The sequence below is a fragment of the Perca fluviatilis genome, chromosome 13 (genome assembly GCF_010015445.1).
Source record: "Perca fluviatilis chromosome 13, GENO_Pfluv_1.0, whole genome shotgun sequence".
Taxonomy (NCBI): domain Eukaryota; kingdom Metazoa; phylum Chordata; class Actinopteri; order Perciformes; family Percidae; genus Perca; species Perca fluviatilis.
Genome location: NC_053124.1, coordinates 24,184,277 through 24,201,359, shown reverse-complemented (window position 1 = coordinate 24,201,359; position 17,083 = coordinate 24,184,277). Strand labels below are relative to the sequence as shown.

The 17,083-nt window shown below is 41.2% G+C and overlaps 1 protein-coding gene across 1 annotated transcript in view; it reads left to right on the top strand.

Annotated features, from left to right (window-relative positions):
- The window catches only part of LOC120571306 (ephrin type-A receptor 7-like), a 150,308-nt gene extending 134,732 nt beyond the window's left edge, over window positions 1–15,576 (top strand). Inside the window, exons 10-18 of the mRNA XM_039820189.1 lie at window positions 3,747–3,872; window positions 4,732–4,917; window positions 8,202–8,263; window positions 8,824–8,940; window positions 9,364–9,450; window positions 9,753–9,905; window positions 12,272–12,462; window positions 12,566–12,730; window positions 13,186–15,576. Coding sequence (XP_039676123.1) covers window positions 3,747–3,872; window positions 4,732–4,917; window positions 8,202–8,263; window positions 8,824–8,940; window positions 9,364–9,450; window positions 9,753–9,905; window positions 12,272–12,462; window positions 12,566–12,730; window positions 13,186–13,300 — 1,202 coding nt within the window. The 3' untranslated portion in view covers window positions 13,301–15,576. The remainder of the gene's footprint in view (window positions 1–3,746; window positions 3,873–4,731; window positions 4,918–8,201; window positions 8,264–8,823; window positions 8,941–9,363; window positions 9,451–9,752; window positions 9,906–12,271; window positions 12,463–12,565; window positions 12,731–13,185) is intronic.
- Window positions 15,577–17,083: the final 1,507 nt, after the last annotated feature.

Genomic DNA, 17,083 nt, shown 5'->3' with positions numbered 1-17,083 from the left:
ATCTGTCAATAAATGCTTTGTCTTTCCTATTCCATGTGATGGAATGCATGTGAACACACACATGTGCGTGCATTGCACATAACTTTTGAGGCATTAGGCAGCACCACGGCATTAATTCTTAATTCTGAGTGCATGCTTAGCCAACTCTGAGCACACTGACGCACTCCATTAGGTGGTGTGTGCGGGCTGAGTTTGATGGGGAGAGATTGAAATCAGGAGGAGGGGAAAGATAAAGAGCTAGAGATAGGGAGGAGGGGTGAAGGAGAAAGAGAGTAAAAGCTCCAGTAGAAGGCCGGCAGCAGCAGAGAGAACAGACATTAAATGTTGTTGTTGTTGTTGTATATGTTGTACACGGTTTTAAATGCTGCTTTTCTAAAAACCCGCTCAAAAAGCTCTCCATAGGAATTTGTGTTTTACAGTGATAGAATGGAAGTAGTTTGACATATCTCTTCCCGTGTGTGTGTAAGTGTGCGTGCGTGCGTGTGTGTGCGTTTGCTCAATTGCGTTGTTTAATCTCCCAGCACGCTGAGCCCTCTGGAGAGGTTTGGAGCACTATGCCTGATGAATAATGAGCTGAAGCCATGCGGCTGGGAATTAAAGATGCCCAAACAAAGACATGCCAACATCTGACAAGCACGCAATACACACACACACACACACACACACACACACACACACACACACACACACACATTTTTCTGGCCCGCTTTTCAGACACGGACACTCACATAAATAGGCACAGAGACGTGTTTTTGTTTTCTTTATCCAACACACTCTCTTGAGTGCTCTTCCTGTTCCGTGGCTGTGGACTACAACATGCTCTGATGGCGCTGCAGGTTTGCAGTGGAGTGTGTGAAGTAGTGAGTGTCTTGTAAGCCTGATTAAATTTTTTTTCCCTCCCATCTGTTCGCCTCCTAGACTCTTAAAAACACATTCCTCGACCATATATTAGAACGGAAGGACAGGGTAAAAGAGAGCGTGAATAAATGAGTGTGTGATTAATAAAGTAGAGGAGGAAGGAGTGAAGGGTGCAGTAAGAGGGAAAAGAGTCAGAGTATCAAGAGGTGAGCTGGCAGAGACGGAGAGACTCATAAGTGACACTGCTCAGAACATTAGTTTTATGTCGGAGTATGTGACCTAGAAACATGCAATGGGGGGGATTGATGGATGGAGGAACGGATCAAGACTCATCTGCAATCTCCATTAATGGACCACTTTTAGATATCATCCAAAGTATGATTACATGTCAGAGAGAGACAGACAGAGAAGGGGTCTGATGAAATGAAGGGCGAAAAAGATAATAAAGCATGATAAAGAGTTTTTGGCCTTTTGTTTAGAATGAAAATATTTGGGGCTGGGCATGCTAACTCTGTGGTCCACTGAAGATTGTGCAGCCAAGTGGGAATATGCTTCAGTTTCCCCTCAATCGCTCTTGGCAGTGACACAGTTAACCCTGAAACTAATCAGCAACAGAGCCAATCAAGCATGCACCAGTGTGTCATATGTGTATCTGAGCATTTGCAGCCATTTGCAGCTGATTGTTTATTTTATGAGGCATGTTAGCACCCGTGTGTGTGTGTGTGTGTGTGTGTGTGTGTGTGTGTGTGTGTGTGTGTGTGTGTGTGTGTGTGTGTGTGTGTGTGTGTGTGTGTGTGTGTGTGTGTGTGTGTGTGTGTGTGTGTGTGTATACAGTATGTACTGCACAGCAGGTTGTAAGCTGTAAGTGTATTTGAAAACCCTATTTGTCAGAAAAGAGTCTTCGATCCTCCACTTAGCCCTGGCCTTGAATAGAAAAGGTTTCATTTGCTTCATAATTGAACTTTGGGCTTTATTTGTCTGTTTGTTTGTTTGTGTGTGTTTGTGTGTGTGTGTGTGTGTGTGTGTGTGTGTGTGTGTGTGTGTGTGTGTGTGTGTGTGTGTGTGTGTGTGTGTGTGTGTGTGTGTGTGTGTGTGTGTGTGTGTGTGTGTGTGTGTGTGTTGGATCAATAAGCCGTTATGAGGCAGCCAGTATAGGATCCCTCAAGTCGATCTAGAGCTGTAATCACATTTCAGAGCTTTGGCCCGGCTTTTTGTAAAAGTACCAGGCTTTTTTCCTGGAAGATTAGCCTTAACATGTGGTAACTAGGGTGAAATGTCAACTAATTGAGAACTATAGTCCATTGGTTAATGGTTATTGGCTATCTGCTGGCTAGTTTATTTGCTAGTTGTTATTGTTCGGTAAATACAGTTCGCAGTTGATGAAAAGAAAATGCTCATTGAAACCAGGTAGTACTTTTGTTTGGTTGTGTACAGTCAAACAGTTTGGGTCAATATCACTTGCTGTTGTAAACGTCTGCTGGACTTTGCAATTGTTGTGTCTCATTAGTGTCACGGGAGAGATTTTCTAGAGGTCCTTGAAAGAAATTAGCCATGGTTATCGTTAATAATAACCTTCTTTTCTTTGGACATTGGAAAGGGCAACATGAAATAATTAATGTAATTTGCATTTAGACTCTATTCCATTTTAACTGATATTAAACCCTCTTGTTGTACTGTATGTTAACAAGTTGTGAAGCCCACAATACATCAGTTTTATACTTATTAGGTTATTAAATCTCACACATTATGGATAGAGGACAAGCCTGTAGGCAAAGACAATCTCCAAAAATAACATTACTTTTAAGCTTTCATTATTTTTGGGAAGCACCAGTAGCCAAACTCTAAAACCAACAAAAAGCAGAAAGTCTACTACAAGTGGCACTTTAAGGTTTTCCCTGCCTCAGCACTACTGTCTATTATGTACTGTCCCAATTTCTGCTTAAAGATTATTTTTGTGTGCGTGTGTGTGTGAGTGTGTGAGATAACATTTTGAAACCGGCAGAAAGGACAAAAAACCATGTGGAAGAGCCCTGTGATCTGGCTAAAGCTGCGTGGAGGAAACCCAAAGTCAGATTTGCGCGCTCGTAGTGTTTGATGTCGTTCTTTCTGTTTGCCTCTGGAGTTCGCAAGGTCAAAACAAACAAAAACGGAGAATTAGACAAGTTATGAATACATAAAAGGAAGCATTTTGTATCTTTTAAATGAAAAAATCCCCCTAAAACAGTTATCTAAATAGTATTTTTAATTTGGGGTTATGTTTGGTTATTATAACTACATATAACTGGCTTAACATGTCAAACTGAGATGTTTAAAGTAGCCCTACAGTTATAGTGGGGCTTGATAGAAGAAAATGTTTTAGCACTCTCAAGCATCAATGGTGAAACTGAGGTATTGATTTCAGTCTCTGGATCAAAGAGCAAGGGCTTCTTCCGAGACACAACATTTTGGTCAAATGTTCAACAATTGTACAGAAAGAAATTCTTTGTTGAAGGAGGCAGAGATACCAATTTCTCCACTGACTGTAGCCTTAGTAGAGCACAAAGTGATGCAGACATGAGAAATGTTTTGCTTTGTGTTGAGAGAGAGGTACTATCAGGACAACAGACCCTTTATGCTTACAAAACAGCTGGCTAGCTATCTGTATTTATCTGCTTATACACAGTTAAATGGTATCTGGCTCTGTTTATCTATTTTGTGCCTCATGTGGACATTTTGCTGCTGGGACTGCAGACTTTTATCTTTTAATGTGTTTCTTTCTGCAGACAAACATGTTGTTGAAGTGTTGCTGTCCTAGTGAATTTATGGACAATGGAAATTCTTGCTTCACCAGTACGCTTCTAAATTCATTTTTGTGAGCTATGTCTAATATTCTATGTTCGTTTGTTCAGTTAAGATCCCAACGCGTAGGACCTACATTGACCCCGAGACCTGCGAGGACCTGCTGCAGGCCGTGCACGCCTTTGCCAAGGAGCTGGACAACTCGAGCATCAAGATAGAAAGAATTGTGCACACAGGTACGTGATTGTACATGGGAACCAAGCAGAATTGTTGCACTTTGCAACTTTTTGAAGCTGCTCTTTTTCAAAGGGGTACTTCAGTGATTTAGTATTCGAAGGAACAAAGGCCAAGACATCAATTTCAAACTTTAGAAAGCCCTTTTGAGAGCCACAGAAGCCATTTTACAGGCTGAACAGTACTCCTTGTGACGAGTAAAATTATCTTCATGTGTAAACTTGGTGGAATGCACCTTTACATTTACAGCGATATGAGCACTTCTTTGGGTATAGAAAGATATAATAAATATGGAGTGCGTGGCACAGTAAAAATGATGCAATTCTTTTTTTTTTCTTTAACCGAAGCAAAAGGCAGCAGAGTAGTGACTATCAACGGCTGCAGTAATCATGAGGCAACTCAATTTTTTGCCCTTTCCCTCAACCTGCCTTGAGAAGAATTGTAGAAACCAGTTCAATCAGTCTAGCTACTTACTGATCTGCCAAAATCGAGCTCCACTGTTTGCCTTGGCTGCACTCGATGTTCCACTGTTTCACCTGCGCCCTACACCAACTTTGATCTCTCTTTGATCCCTTTGTATTTCATGTCTCTCTCTCCCTCAATAGTGTCTGTTCATTTGCGTCATCTCTCTACTTGTATTTTTCCACCTGATTCTGCTCCAACCTGATTCCCCCCTCTCTCTAGCTCCTATTCATTCCTTCTGACTTTCTTTCAATCTTTGCACAGATATATATATATATATATATATATAATCAATCAGTCTGACCTGCAACACAACCTGCCCTGTTCTTTTCCCGCTCTCTCTGGTTTGTCATCAATCGATACAGCTCATGACCTCTGTTTGTCTGTCTCCCCCTACAGGCGACTTTGGGGAGGTGTGTCGCGGCTGCCTTAAGCTGCCCAGTAAGAGAGAGCTGCCGGTGGCCATAAAGACGTTAAGGGCTGGCTGCTCAGACAAACAGCGCCGCTCCTTTCTCAGCGAGGCCGGCATCCTGGGGCAGTTTGACCACGCCAACATCATCCGACTGGAGGGCGTCATCACCACGGGTAAGAAGGATGGGGAGGGAGATCAAGCAGAAAGCAGAAGGTGAATAGCAGTTTGGGAGGAAGGCGAGCAGGTGAAGATGAAAAGAAGCATAGAAGGGGAAAAATCCTGGGTATCCAAGGATCAAAGGAGGAATGGGCTCACCTTTAGTATCATGAAGGGGTTCATCACCTCCATTACCAAGGAGGAAGGAATGGGAAAAGGGAAGCAAGGCTGTAGGGAAGTGGACTGGGGTAAACAAGTGAATTAGAATTCAATATCACACTTGCAGAGGGGGTCACTTCTTCTGGTATTATGGAGACAGATGGGACGAAAACTGTAAGAGGAGCATGGACAGGAGAAGAGATGTTTGGGAAGATCACTGATACTCCGACCACTTTAATATCACACACACGGAGGGGGTCAACGCTCACAGCCAAGAGGGGCTGGACGGGAGGATGGAAAAGAAGAAAAGGTTGAAGAGTAGACTGCAGGGTAGGGGGTTAGATGGCGTGTGCTAGCAGCAGCTGAGCTACATCAAGGCCCATTTTCCGCTGACAGATAGCAATTGAGGTCCTAGAGCGAAAACAGGATGGAAGAAGCGGGAGAGAAAAAAAAACTTGGAAGGGAGGAGACGGAGAAGAGAGACATGAGAGACAGAGAAGATGAGGTAGGGGTTAATAGGAATGGCAGGTGAAGGTTTAAAGAGTTTGTGAAGTTTTTGTTATTGCCGCAGTGATGCTCTGTGTGTGTGTGTGTGTGTGTGTGTGTGTGTTGTGTGTGTGTGTGTGTGGGCACAGTGCCCGAACACACTCTGTGCTCAGTAGGATGGCAGCAGATGTGCAGGGTACAGTAATTGGTGCTAGAGACCCAGCGGGGCACTGAGATCCACTCCAATCTCGCCCACCATCACGTGCGCAAACACACACACACATTCACACACGGGCATGCTCCCTCACACACATCCAAAGGCAGTCCCATATGCTCATTTTATCTTTCACTATCATTGACACACATACACACACCTGCTTGCTTGCTTGCTTCCTCACTTGGCATGAAATCACACATCCATGCACACACAAACAGTACACACACCCACATACTGTTAGAGTACAAATCACCTTCTCTACATCACTTACCCCCCCCCCCATTCTCCCTCAGCCCTCTTCCATCCCCACCACCACACCTCACCCAAACAGCCTTCTTACTAATATTCCTATTCTTTTTAACCATAACTGAAGGCCACTTAAAAACATAAATTTGTCCCCAATTTTTTACTTTCGAAGCTTCCATTGAGGTTTTCAGATAAAGCTTTGAATGTCTGTCGTCATATTTTATGACGTCATCACCCCAAAAAAATTTAAAATAAAATCCTCTGTTTGGTTATATAAATGTAGTTTATGGTGCTGTTAGAGTTATTGGAAATGTTTGGATCACAAGAGTCGGTACTATCACTTGAATCTAATGTCAGTGTTATGAATGATGGTTCAAACTATTCGGTTCTGCCCTACTCCTTTATTTTCTACCTCTATATGGTCCTTTCCTTCATGAGCCGCCATTTGCTCCACCTTCTTACTGGCAGTTCCAGGATTATATGCAGTGGTGGAAGAAGTAAGTAAAAGTACCAATACCACAATATAAAAATACTCCATTACAAGTAAACGTCCAAAATCTAGTATTATCAGCTCCATGTACTTATAGTATCAAAAGTAATAGTACTCGTTCTGATAATTTAAACAGCTATGAAAATTAAACCATTTCTTTCATGTTTTTAATGTATAAAGTCCAGCTGTCAGATAAATGTAGTGGAAAATATGTGCTCATCTGAAATGTCATGGAGTAGAAGTATAAAGCCGCAGAAAATGTAAATACTCATAATGAAAGTACCTCAAAATTGTACATAACTACAGTAGTGGAGTAAATGTACTGAGCTATTTTCCACCACTGATTATAGAAAATGCAATAAGTGGATTTGTTACCTACCAGGAGTATTTTCCCATGCAACATCTCAGGGTAGGAACTGCTAACACCTCCCGCGCTCAACCATTGGTGGGCAGATCTACGAGCTGTTGATCCAATCCACTGTTGTTGCTATTTCAGCACACACAGGTCTACTAGGTAGCTTTATCAAGTATGATTGGCTGTGATAATGTCTGTCCTCTGTTTGTTTACGTACAAGAATATGTGATATTTGTCCCACTCAACAAGTAGATATTCCAGTTTTCATCATCTGCTCTGGCATCCCTGATTGAGTCCATAAAAGTTACAACAGGTAACAGTTTTTACACACACTGTTTTAAATTCAAATTATGACTTACAAGTGTGTATGACTTTGTATGAATTTGTGTGAGGAAGTAGAAAGCGCTCAGTTTTTACTCCCTCCCTCCCTTCCTCCCTCTGCATTTCTGTTAGACATCCTCTGAAATACAATGGTTTTAGTGGGTTATCACATAAAACAAATTATGTAATCCTTTTAAATAGGTCCTTGCTTGTAGATAAATGTATCTGTCATCCCAGCCCTTTGCAACTCACCGACACACAGTTCAACCCCTGATTCACTCTCCAACTCGCATTAATTACATGATGGCTGCAGTATTATGGCAGTGTCTCAGTACTTACTCACAGTTCCCTCGTGTTGTAAGTAACCTTTCCAAATAGCTTCCTGAAAGCCCAGTAATACTGGCAAACCATTAATTGTGGCTATTACAATGCCAAGTTATTATTTTTGTAATGTCTCTGCAAAAACTGCAAGTACTGAGAGCATATCACATTTTCTTTACATTTTTTGTTGTTTACATATCTATGAAGGTTTATTTTACTCTCTCAAGCGCCCATAATCCACTCCTCCTTTCTCCCTCTCTACTCCAACTGCTGCAGTCTCATTTTCCTCTCTGTGCACTTCTTAGCACTGCTGGATCCCTGCCATCTGCGCCTGGCCACAGTGTGTATGTGTGTGAGCATGTATGCATTTGTTGTGCGTGTGTGTAGTGTATACCCGGACCGTGTTGGTCTGTGTGTATGGTCGTGCACAGATTGTGTGAGCGTTTGAGGGTCGTTAAACTTGCTGAGACAGCTGGGGCAGCACACAGGTTCTCGTGGCTTCACCGCAGTTCACTGGGTGAGGAATGGCTTTGCACAATGCCTGCCATGCTGCCAAGTGGACTAGACTCACTTTATTCTCTACCACCCTCCCTTTCTGTGTCTCTATTACCTCTCTCACTTTCTTTTGTCCCTTGTTTCTCTATATTTTACCCCAATTTCACATACTCATACACTCTCCTGTCTTGCTCTCTTTGTCTTTCTCCAGGTAACACCATGATGATCATAGTGGAGAGCATGTCAAACGGAGCCTTAGATTCCTTCCTTAGGGTAAGTTTATTGTGTGTAATTTGTATGCCTGTTCATGCATTTATCTTCAAATGCACATGCAGATGTGTTTGCTCGTCTAGTAACAAAATGAAGCCTCATCATTACCTTCTGTTTTGGAGCCGTTTCACAAACGAGGCATTTTGTTGTAATGATCCTGAATTCACCAATATTATAGTGCAGTCCTAGGGCAGCAAAACAGTGCTTATTACAGTAATAAGGAGAATAATTAACCATAATTAACAGCACAAATGGAGTGTTTCTCCTTAAAGATGCTGTAAACTGTTACCGTGCCCCTCTATTCTGTAAAACCACTGCGGCGTGGTTTATAAGGACATGAATTAATGGCCTATTTGTTTTTATTCTCCAAATAAAGGGATTCAGCTCAGTGAGCACAACATTGTACTGTAGTAACAAATGTGCCACCGTTTTTTGGATCACTACTGTACATACATATTATATACACAACTTATTTTTTCCTCTGCCCCTCTCTTCTTTCATTTCCTTTTCCATTCTCCTCCTCCTTGTTCTCCTTTCCATCTCTTTTCTTCACATAACCTCAGAAACATGAAGGCCAGTTGAGTGTAATGCAGTTGATGGATATGCTGACTGGTGTGGCATCGGGGATGAAGTACCTCACTGAAATGGGCTTTATCCACAAACGGCTGGCCGCACACAAGGTAAGGGAGCAGGTGGGAGGAGATGATAGAGGTGATGTATGTCGCAGGCTATTGCAAGTTTTCGCAGGTGGGTTACAGAATGCAATTTGTCCTTGTCTGCAAACATCTTTGACAATCACTAGCCTGTAAGTTTTTTATTAGAGTAGTACACAAAGCTTAAATTGACGTGACAACACTGGCGAAATCGTTTTGTCACATTTAGGTTTACACTGTGTGGCATTTTCATAAAAAGAGCCTGTCTGTCCAACTGCAAATGCAGTGGTCATGTTGTGTAAAATGAAGAACGGGCTATTTGTTCTTGTAAACAATTAATTGTCCCTGGTGCGATAAGAGCTTTGCCCACCAGGCTGGTAAGAGCTCATACTGAGATTGCTTCCTCTCTAAATGTAACTAATGCTAATCAGTTTTTTTCCCCACCCTCAGGTGCTGGTTAACTCCAACCTGGGCTGCAAGGTATCTGGCTTCAGACCTCTTCAAGAGGACAAGATAGAGGCCATCTACACCACACTGGTAAGAAAAACCCATGGTGAAAACATAGGCATGTGTGCTGCAGCAACATGTACGGGTGATATTTTTAATGAGCCTTGGACCAAATGAGAGTTAACGCATGTTATGTCAGGTTCGGTTGAGGTCCTATAATTAAGCTATTTTTTTTTATTTTCCTGGATATTTTTGGGTTCCACTCCTCTAAAGATTCTTTTGATCTACTTAAAATATGTTCAAAGCTGTTCAAAGAGAATATCAAAGCTTTACTTCTATGAACTCTCCTCACCCTTTTACCCCATGTCTACCTCTCTGGTTCTCTCCCGCAGCATGGAGGGAAGAGTGTGGTGCTATGGACCGCTCCAGAGGCCATCCAGTACCATCGCTTCTCCTCGGCCTCAGATGTCTGGAGCTTCGGCATTGTCATGTGGGAGGTCATGTCCTATGGAGAGAGACCCTACTGGGATATGGGCAACCAGGATGTAAGTGTGTGTGTGTGTGTGTGAGAAGCTTAGAGATAGGAGTGTGCTTTCCATTAATCTCCCCAGTCATGTTCTTTATATTCCTCCCTCCCATTTTTTTTATAGAATATCTGCACTTTACCAGTCTCCCTCTCTCTTTCACCTCCCTCTATCAATGAACTCTGTATCCATGCCCAGCGTGGATCTTATTAAAAGAAAGCCAAGAAGCCACAGTACCTCTGAAAGCTTTTGCAGGGCCTAACTCCCCCTCTTTAAGTCTGCATCAGCTCCATGACCAATCCTGTTTTCTCTTAAGGACGCATTGACCCCTTTCTAGTGGCCTCCGCCTGTCCATGGGTACCATCCGGTTCTTAAAAGTGTTAAAAATCCTTCTGGAAAAAATCCCTCTTTCAGGAAATGTAAAGCGCTTGCTATTTGAGGGTTGAAGAGATTGTCCAGTCGATAGGACCCTGCAGCTTTTCACTAGAAATCTATAATTTCCAAGTCAATGTAGGTTTCGCTGTCGTCACTCCTACTACTTTGTCCTTCAAAAAAAAGGTTGTTTATATTCTGCTTTTTGAAGGAAGTCATGCTTCTCTGAAGTGCAGTTGAAAGCGTGATGCAAGCCTGCTAAAAAGATGAGAGGGCAGAATATTCTTTGCGACTATTTTTCTTTTCATTGACGACAACTCAGAGCATTAAGTCATCAGTCATCAAGTCCAAAGGTTTCATCACGCTAATGCCCTTTCAAATTACTGCCATCAGAAAATAATGTATACACTTTATGCAGTCAGGTGCATAGTTATAAAGCAACGGATTATTAGCATGTTCCATTTTTGAATGTCCAAAATTAATATGCATGAGTTATTCAGCAGGCACAAGAATAGCTTGCTTTTGAGTCCTTTTTTTTTCCTGGTGCCCTTTCACAAAGCAAGAGAAAGTTTCCTCTCAGCCTAGTTCATATTATCAAACTTTCCAATTGAAAGGGCAAAGGGCAAACTTGTAGAGCGCCAGGGATATTAATCCACTTTAAATTGATACATTTTATTATAACGGAATTGTTGGTCCGCCTGTCCACCTGTGATCCATCGTGCCCTTTACCTACCGGCTTTGATTAAATGGAAAATGTCAAATGCTGAAAAGCATTTCATGAATGCTCTTTAGTGAGATAGGGCCTTAAGGGGCTGAGAGGATGGCGGAGTGGGGCAGCGGGTGTTTAGGTAGAGAGAAGAAAGAGCGTTTTAGGAAATAATGCCGCTGATGGATGTCATTTTTGTGATTATACTCTGACTATTTCCTCCTTTCAGAAGATTGTATTTCTTAGAGTGATACAGAAGGAGGACGTATCGCATGTCCCTGGAGACACTGAGAGAATATCTCTGGTGAGGTGTTACAGTGAATGGTTTTTGAATCGGGACAACATTAGTTTGATGGAGGAGCGAGGAACATTGAGGTTGTCTGAAGGGATGCTTTTATGATTTGCTATTTGAAGAGAGTGAGGTTTCACGAGGCTAGATGAAAAATGCTGAGCTCAGATAAATCATTTTCTTGGACTCATTGTATTTAGTAGCCTATCTTTTAGAGTGGGTCAGGTATAAGAAAATATTGTCTCTTCTGGTCTGCTTATTTCATCTCTGTAGTCTGTTTTTTTTATTCACTTGCCTACAACATATTGTATTATAGGGAAATTAAAATGTTAGAATACATTTTCTGCTGATAGGACCCCAACTATTGAACCCCATCAAATATCCTGTGAAGTGACACTGAGACCTTGAATATCCTGTTAAGTGACCTTTCAATCCACAGGCAAAGTCAGTCAGATTTTGCAGGGACACCTTCATTCTCTTTCTGATAATAGCTGCCTCTTCACTGTATGGTTACATTTTTTGTAGTAGTTCTAGTAAATACATTACTGCAGATTTGTATAGAGCTCATTTTGTTTAGGTTGGCAATATCTCTCTGTGAAATTCTGTTTATTTTGCAGTTGGTGCTGGCTAGCTCGGTGACCTTAAAGGATGCTGCCTCAAAATAAGTGAAATACCAAAAAGCAAAACAATGCAGAGCAACATCATTGAAGGTGTTGTAATGAGTGACAAGATAAAATGAAAGCACCAGCACTTTTCTACTCTTATTTATCCAAGTAGGACCTGCACTGGCCAAAGGCTTCTATTCTTGGCAACTAAGCCACTGTAAAGTAAAAAAAAAAATGCAGTACTCTACTTTTTTTACATTCTTATTTGCTTCCCCTGTCCTACCCTGCCCTGCCAGTCACACACATGATTTTTGGGAATGTATCCAATTATAATATAAGTACTGGAAAATCACAACACTACCTCCGGATTTTCTAACCTGATATAATTGTTTTCCTTCTTCTGCATGTCTCGTAGGTGATCAAGGCCATCGAGGATGGTTTCAGGCTGCCGGCTCCAGTTAACTGCCCTCCACATCTCCATCAGCTGATGCTGGACTGTTGGCAGAAGGAGAGGACAGAGAGGCCTAGCTTCAGCCAGATCCACTCAGCCCTCAGCAAGAGCATTCGCTCCCCTGATGGTATTGGTTCCTCCACATTGGCACGCAGGTACCGTCTGGTAATATATCGGCTCAGTAAATGGATGGCTGTGTACATTAGATCATACGAATGTCCTATCTCCACGGAATCAACCTTATTTCTTCTCCTCTAGAACCCTGAGTTCATCCATTACGCTAGCAGAGAGGCCTCTGCCCTCCTTCCCATCCTTTAACTCAGTGGGAGAGTGGCTGGACGCAGTGGACATGGGCCGATACAAGGACAACTTCACTGCCGCAGGATACTGCTACTTGGAGTCTGTGGCACGAATGACTGTACAGTAAGTGGCTTTATACAACTCTGTCTCAGTGACCTTTCATTTCCTGTTTTAGAGAGGGTGGCTAAATGAGATAAGAGAACAGATCAATAAAACAATAACAATGATGTATTTTACTTGATATTGGTTCTTTTATAATTCTTCAGAAAAATAATCAGCAACTTTTCTGATAATTGATTAATTGGTAGTCATTTTTTAAGAAGACATCACAAATCTTGTCTGGTTCTAGCTTCTCATTTTTGTGGATATGCTTCTTTTTCTCTTATGTAATAAATTGAATAGTTTTAGTGTGTAAACATGCTATACTAGGACTTTTTTATGACATACTAGGGAAGATTTTAGATGCTTTAGAATAGGAAGTGTATGATTATTAGAAGCATTTTTCTTCGTGGTCTTGGAGTCACCAACCCCTGCCAATGATATAGAGTACAATAAAGTTCTCATCTTTTTTTCCACAGAGATGTACTGAGCCTTGGCATCACTTCCCTTGAGCACCAGAAGCTGATACTGGCTGCCATCCAGACCCTCAGAGCCCAGGTCATCCAAATGCACGGCCGCGGTGTGCAGGTCTAAAAAAGAGTCGACACGCCTACTCTCACAGTGCTGCTGCAGACCCACACGTGTGTGCAGATGGATGATGGGGTGGGGAAGAGGAGAGAGAGAGCTCTTCCAAACTGAAGGAAAGATAAACCGATCTTTCAGCACTCTATCTACTCCACCTTCCCACACATCCTCATGCCTTCCTTGACTCCTTCCTTCCTTTTTCTATGAATCCCCTCAGAGACGAGCAGTGTTCCTGTCGCAATTGGGGGATTGCAGAGGAGTGATGTCACCTGACTTTTTTTTGTGACCTTAATCTGCACTTCAATAACTGTCAGCTCCATCTCACTGGTTCTGAATCAGTGCGTCAAGACAAAGGAAATATTGTCTCTAGCAGGATGGGCTCTGTCTGAAGCTGACCTCTGAGCTGCGGGCCGGGCACAGATGTACTACGCTGCAAACACACCAGTTATGAAATAGTGCTCAAAAATGTCCCTTTACCGCAACATTGATTCACTAAAAACAATATGTTGTCAAAGACAGGAAGTATTTTACTGGCCTTGGATCGAATTCCTCACAGCTTATTTTACATCAAACAGAAACTGATCTACTACGCGGATACAGAATCATATCATTGTACGTAAGAGCTGATTTCTGAAGATGGCTGCAGTAGATTAAGAAGACTGTGCTGTCCCATGTCAAATGTCCAGTAAATGTGAGGTTAGAAGAGTTTGTTGAGGCTAAACGAACACGGCTAGCAGAGAGACAGTATATAGAGAGTGTGCTGATGGGAAGAACCGCTACAGTAGGTTATGGGTGATGATGACATACTGTATTTTGAGGAACTTCAACCTGCTTTTTTTTTTCTTTGGGGCTACTGATGGTTAAACAAAAGCTGCAGGATACTAAAGATGTAATTGTTAAGGTTGAAAACATGTTTGATTGTTCATTAATTTGTTGTATGTCACTGTCTGTTTCCCTACTATCAATCATAGTTTCTTTACTATATCCGTCTTTTCTCTTTTTATTTTTGCATTTAAAACATTGAATGTTCCCCTTTGCCCTGCTCAATGTCATCTCAGTAACATAATCCTCCTCTCCAAAGCCTCCCTCACTACCATGTTTAATACTCTGCATAGAGCACTGGTCAACTCTGGAAGATGGCCCGTTTCAGATATTTATATATGTTCATAGACTGTAACACTGCCTCTGCAGAAAAGAGGTTAGGATGGTTGATTTAACTTATAGTAGTTAAAAAAAAAAAGTTAAGCAAAGCAGTTGTGTTCTCTTGTTTTGTTTCTATTTTGTTGATTTATTATACAACTGAGTTTATACCTTTTTATAAATGAGTTGTTTTGTACACAGGGAGTGAGAGGAACACTGGATGGTTTTTACTGTCAGCACACAGTATCTGTGTATTCTTTAACACTGGAGTTGGTACAGTTTAGGTCCATTATAATTGGATTTGCTGTATACATTACAGATGTGTGTTGCAGTATGGATACAGTATTACAGAATGTCATATGGACTTTTTTTTTTCTCTTTGTAGCTGTTGGATTATTATGTTTGATTTTATGTTGCTGTTAATATCATGCTCTGCCATACTATGTGGTTGCACTTTTTTCCCAGACAACGCCCCGAATTCTCTCTGTACAGTGATCTGCCCCTCACCTTTTCTGTCCTATTACAATACAGGAGACTTGAAGGAGGAAGTTTATCGGGGCATTATTAGATTATCATACATTTTCGACTTGAATATTGTAACTGGTTTGTATTTGGTACAAAATTAGTTTTTTGTTCTTTCTCCTTGTACTTTCCTCTCCGTAAAACGTTTTGTCAAATGAAATAAACTTATAGGTCCTTTATAGATGTTATCACGCATATGTTGACATATCTGAAGAAACACTCCCTGATGGTCCCTGAAACATGCACACACACACAAAATGACACACACACGCAGTCCCTAACAACAAACTGGACCTCATCACCACGATGAATGAAACTTAAGTTGTTTCCCCTCTCTGTTACTGTGACCATTACGATATATGTTTAATACTGTAAATATGTATTTGAAAATGCTAAATCTATTTTTATAATTTGTTTGAAAAACAATGTGTTGAATATAATATCTGCTCACTGTGTAAGGGTTTTATTTGTTTGAATTTAGGGCCATAGCCAAGAAACTGGTGTTTGGAATATAAAACTGAAAAAAAAGTTTCGTTTTTTTGATGATTTTTACCTGTTAGAAGAAAATCTGATGGCTGTTGCAATATTAAAACGTGTTATTAAAAAATCTCCAAACAAGCAAATGTTTTTTCTCCTAGTCTTGTATTTGTGGATTGGATGTTAACCTCAAAACTAAACTCATTATAGCCCAACAGATTATTTTTTATATCTAAGAGTTTAGGAAAATACAATTATATTAGCTGTTAATTTTTTTTTCCATAAACAACGATTTGGACAAGTGACTAAAACTTATCTTGGCTGATGTTTCCTGTTCTGGTACATACAGGTATATTCTTATGGCCAAAACATAAAGCAAAAAGCTAGGATCACCCAATATATACAGGGTGTGAAAAAGTGTTTGCCCCATTCCTGATTTCTTTTTTTTTTTTGGAGGTTTGTCACACCTAAATGTTTCAGATCATCCAACTAATTTAAAGACAAAGATAACACAAGTAAATACAAAATGCAGTTTTTAAATGAAGGTTGTTATTATTAAGGGAAAAAATTAAGGGCCCTGTGTGAAAAAGTGTTTGGCCCCCTGTTAAAACATAACTTGGTTATGTTAACTGTGGTTAAAAAGCCATTTCTAAAGCTTTGGGACTCCAGCGAACCAAAGTGAGAGCCTTATCCACAAATGGCGAAAACATGGAACAGTGGTGAACCTTCCCAGGAGTGGCCCGTTGACCAAAATTACCCCAAGAGTGCAGCGACGACTCATCCAAGAGGTCACAAAAGACCCCACAACGACATCCAAAGAACTGCAGGCCTCACTTGCCTCAGTTAAGGTCAGTGTTCATGACTCCACCATAAGAAAGAGAAAAAATGGCCTGCATGGCAGAGTTCCAAGACGATAAACCACTGCTGAGCAAAAGGAACATTAAGTCTCCTTTTTGCCAGAAAAAACATCTTGATGATCCCCAAGACTCTGTGGACTGACGAGACAAAAGTTGAACTTTTTGGAAGATGTGTGTCCCATTACATCTGGCGTAAAAGTAACACCGCATTTCAGAACACCATACCAACAGTAAAATATGGTGGTGGTAGTGTGATGGTCTGGGGCTGTTTTGCTTCAGGACCTGGAAGACTTGCTGTGATAAATGGAACCATGAATTCTGCTGTCTACCAAAAAATTCAGAAAAACAAAATGAAGACTTTGGAGTGGCCTAGTCAAAGTCCAAGTCTAAGCAGTTCATGCTCAAAAACCCTCCAATGTGGCTGAATTACAGCAATTCTGCAAATATGAGTGGGCCAAAATTCCTCCACAGTGCTGTAAATGACTCATTACAAGTTATCGCAAACGCTTGATTGCAGTTGTTGCTGCTAAGGGTGGCCCAACCAGTTATTAGGTTTAGGGGGCAATCACTTTTTCACACAGGGCCATGTAGGTTTGGATTTTGTTTCCCCTTAATAATAACAACCTTCATTTAAAAACTGCATTTTGTGTTTACTTGTGTTAACTTTGACTAATATTTAAATTTGTTTGATGATCTGAAACATTTAAGTGTAACAAACTAAACAAAAATAAGAAATCAGGAAGGGGGCAAACACTTTTTCACACCACTGTAGATCTAGCTCTAACACATATGGTAT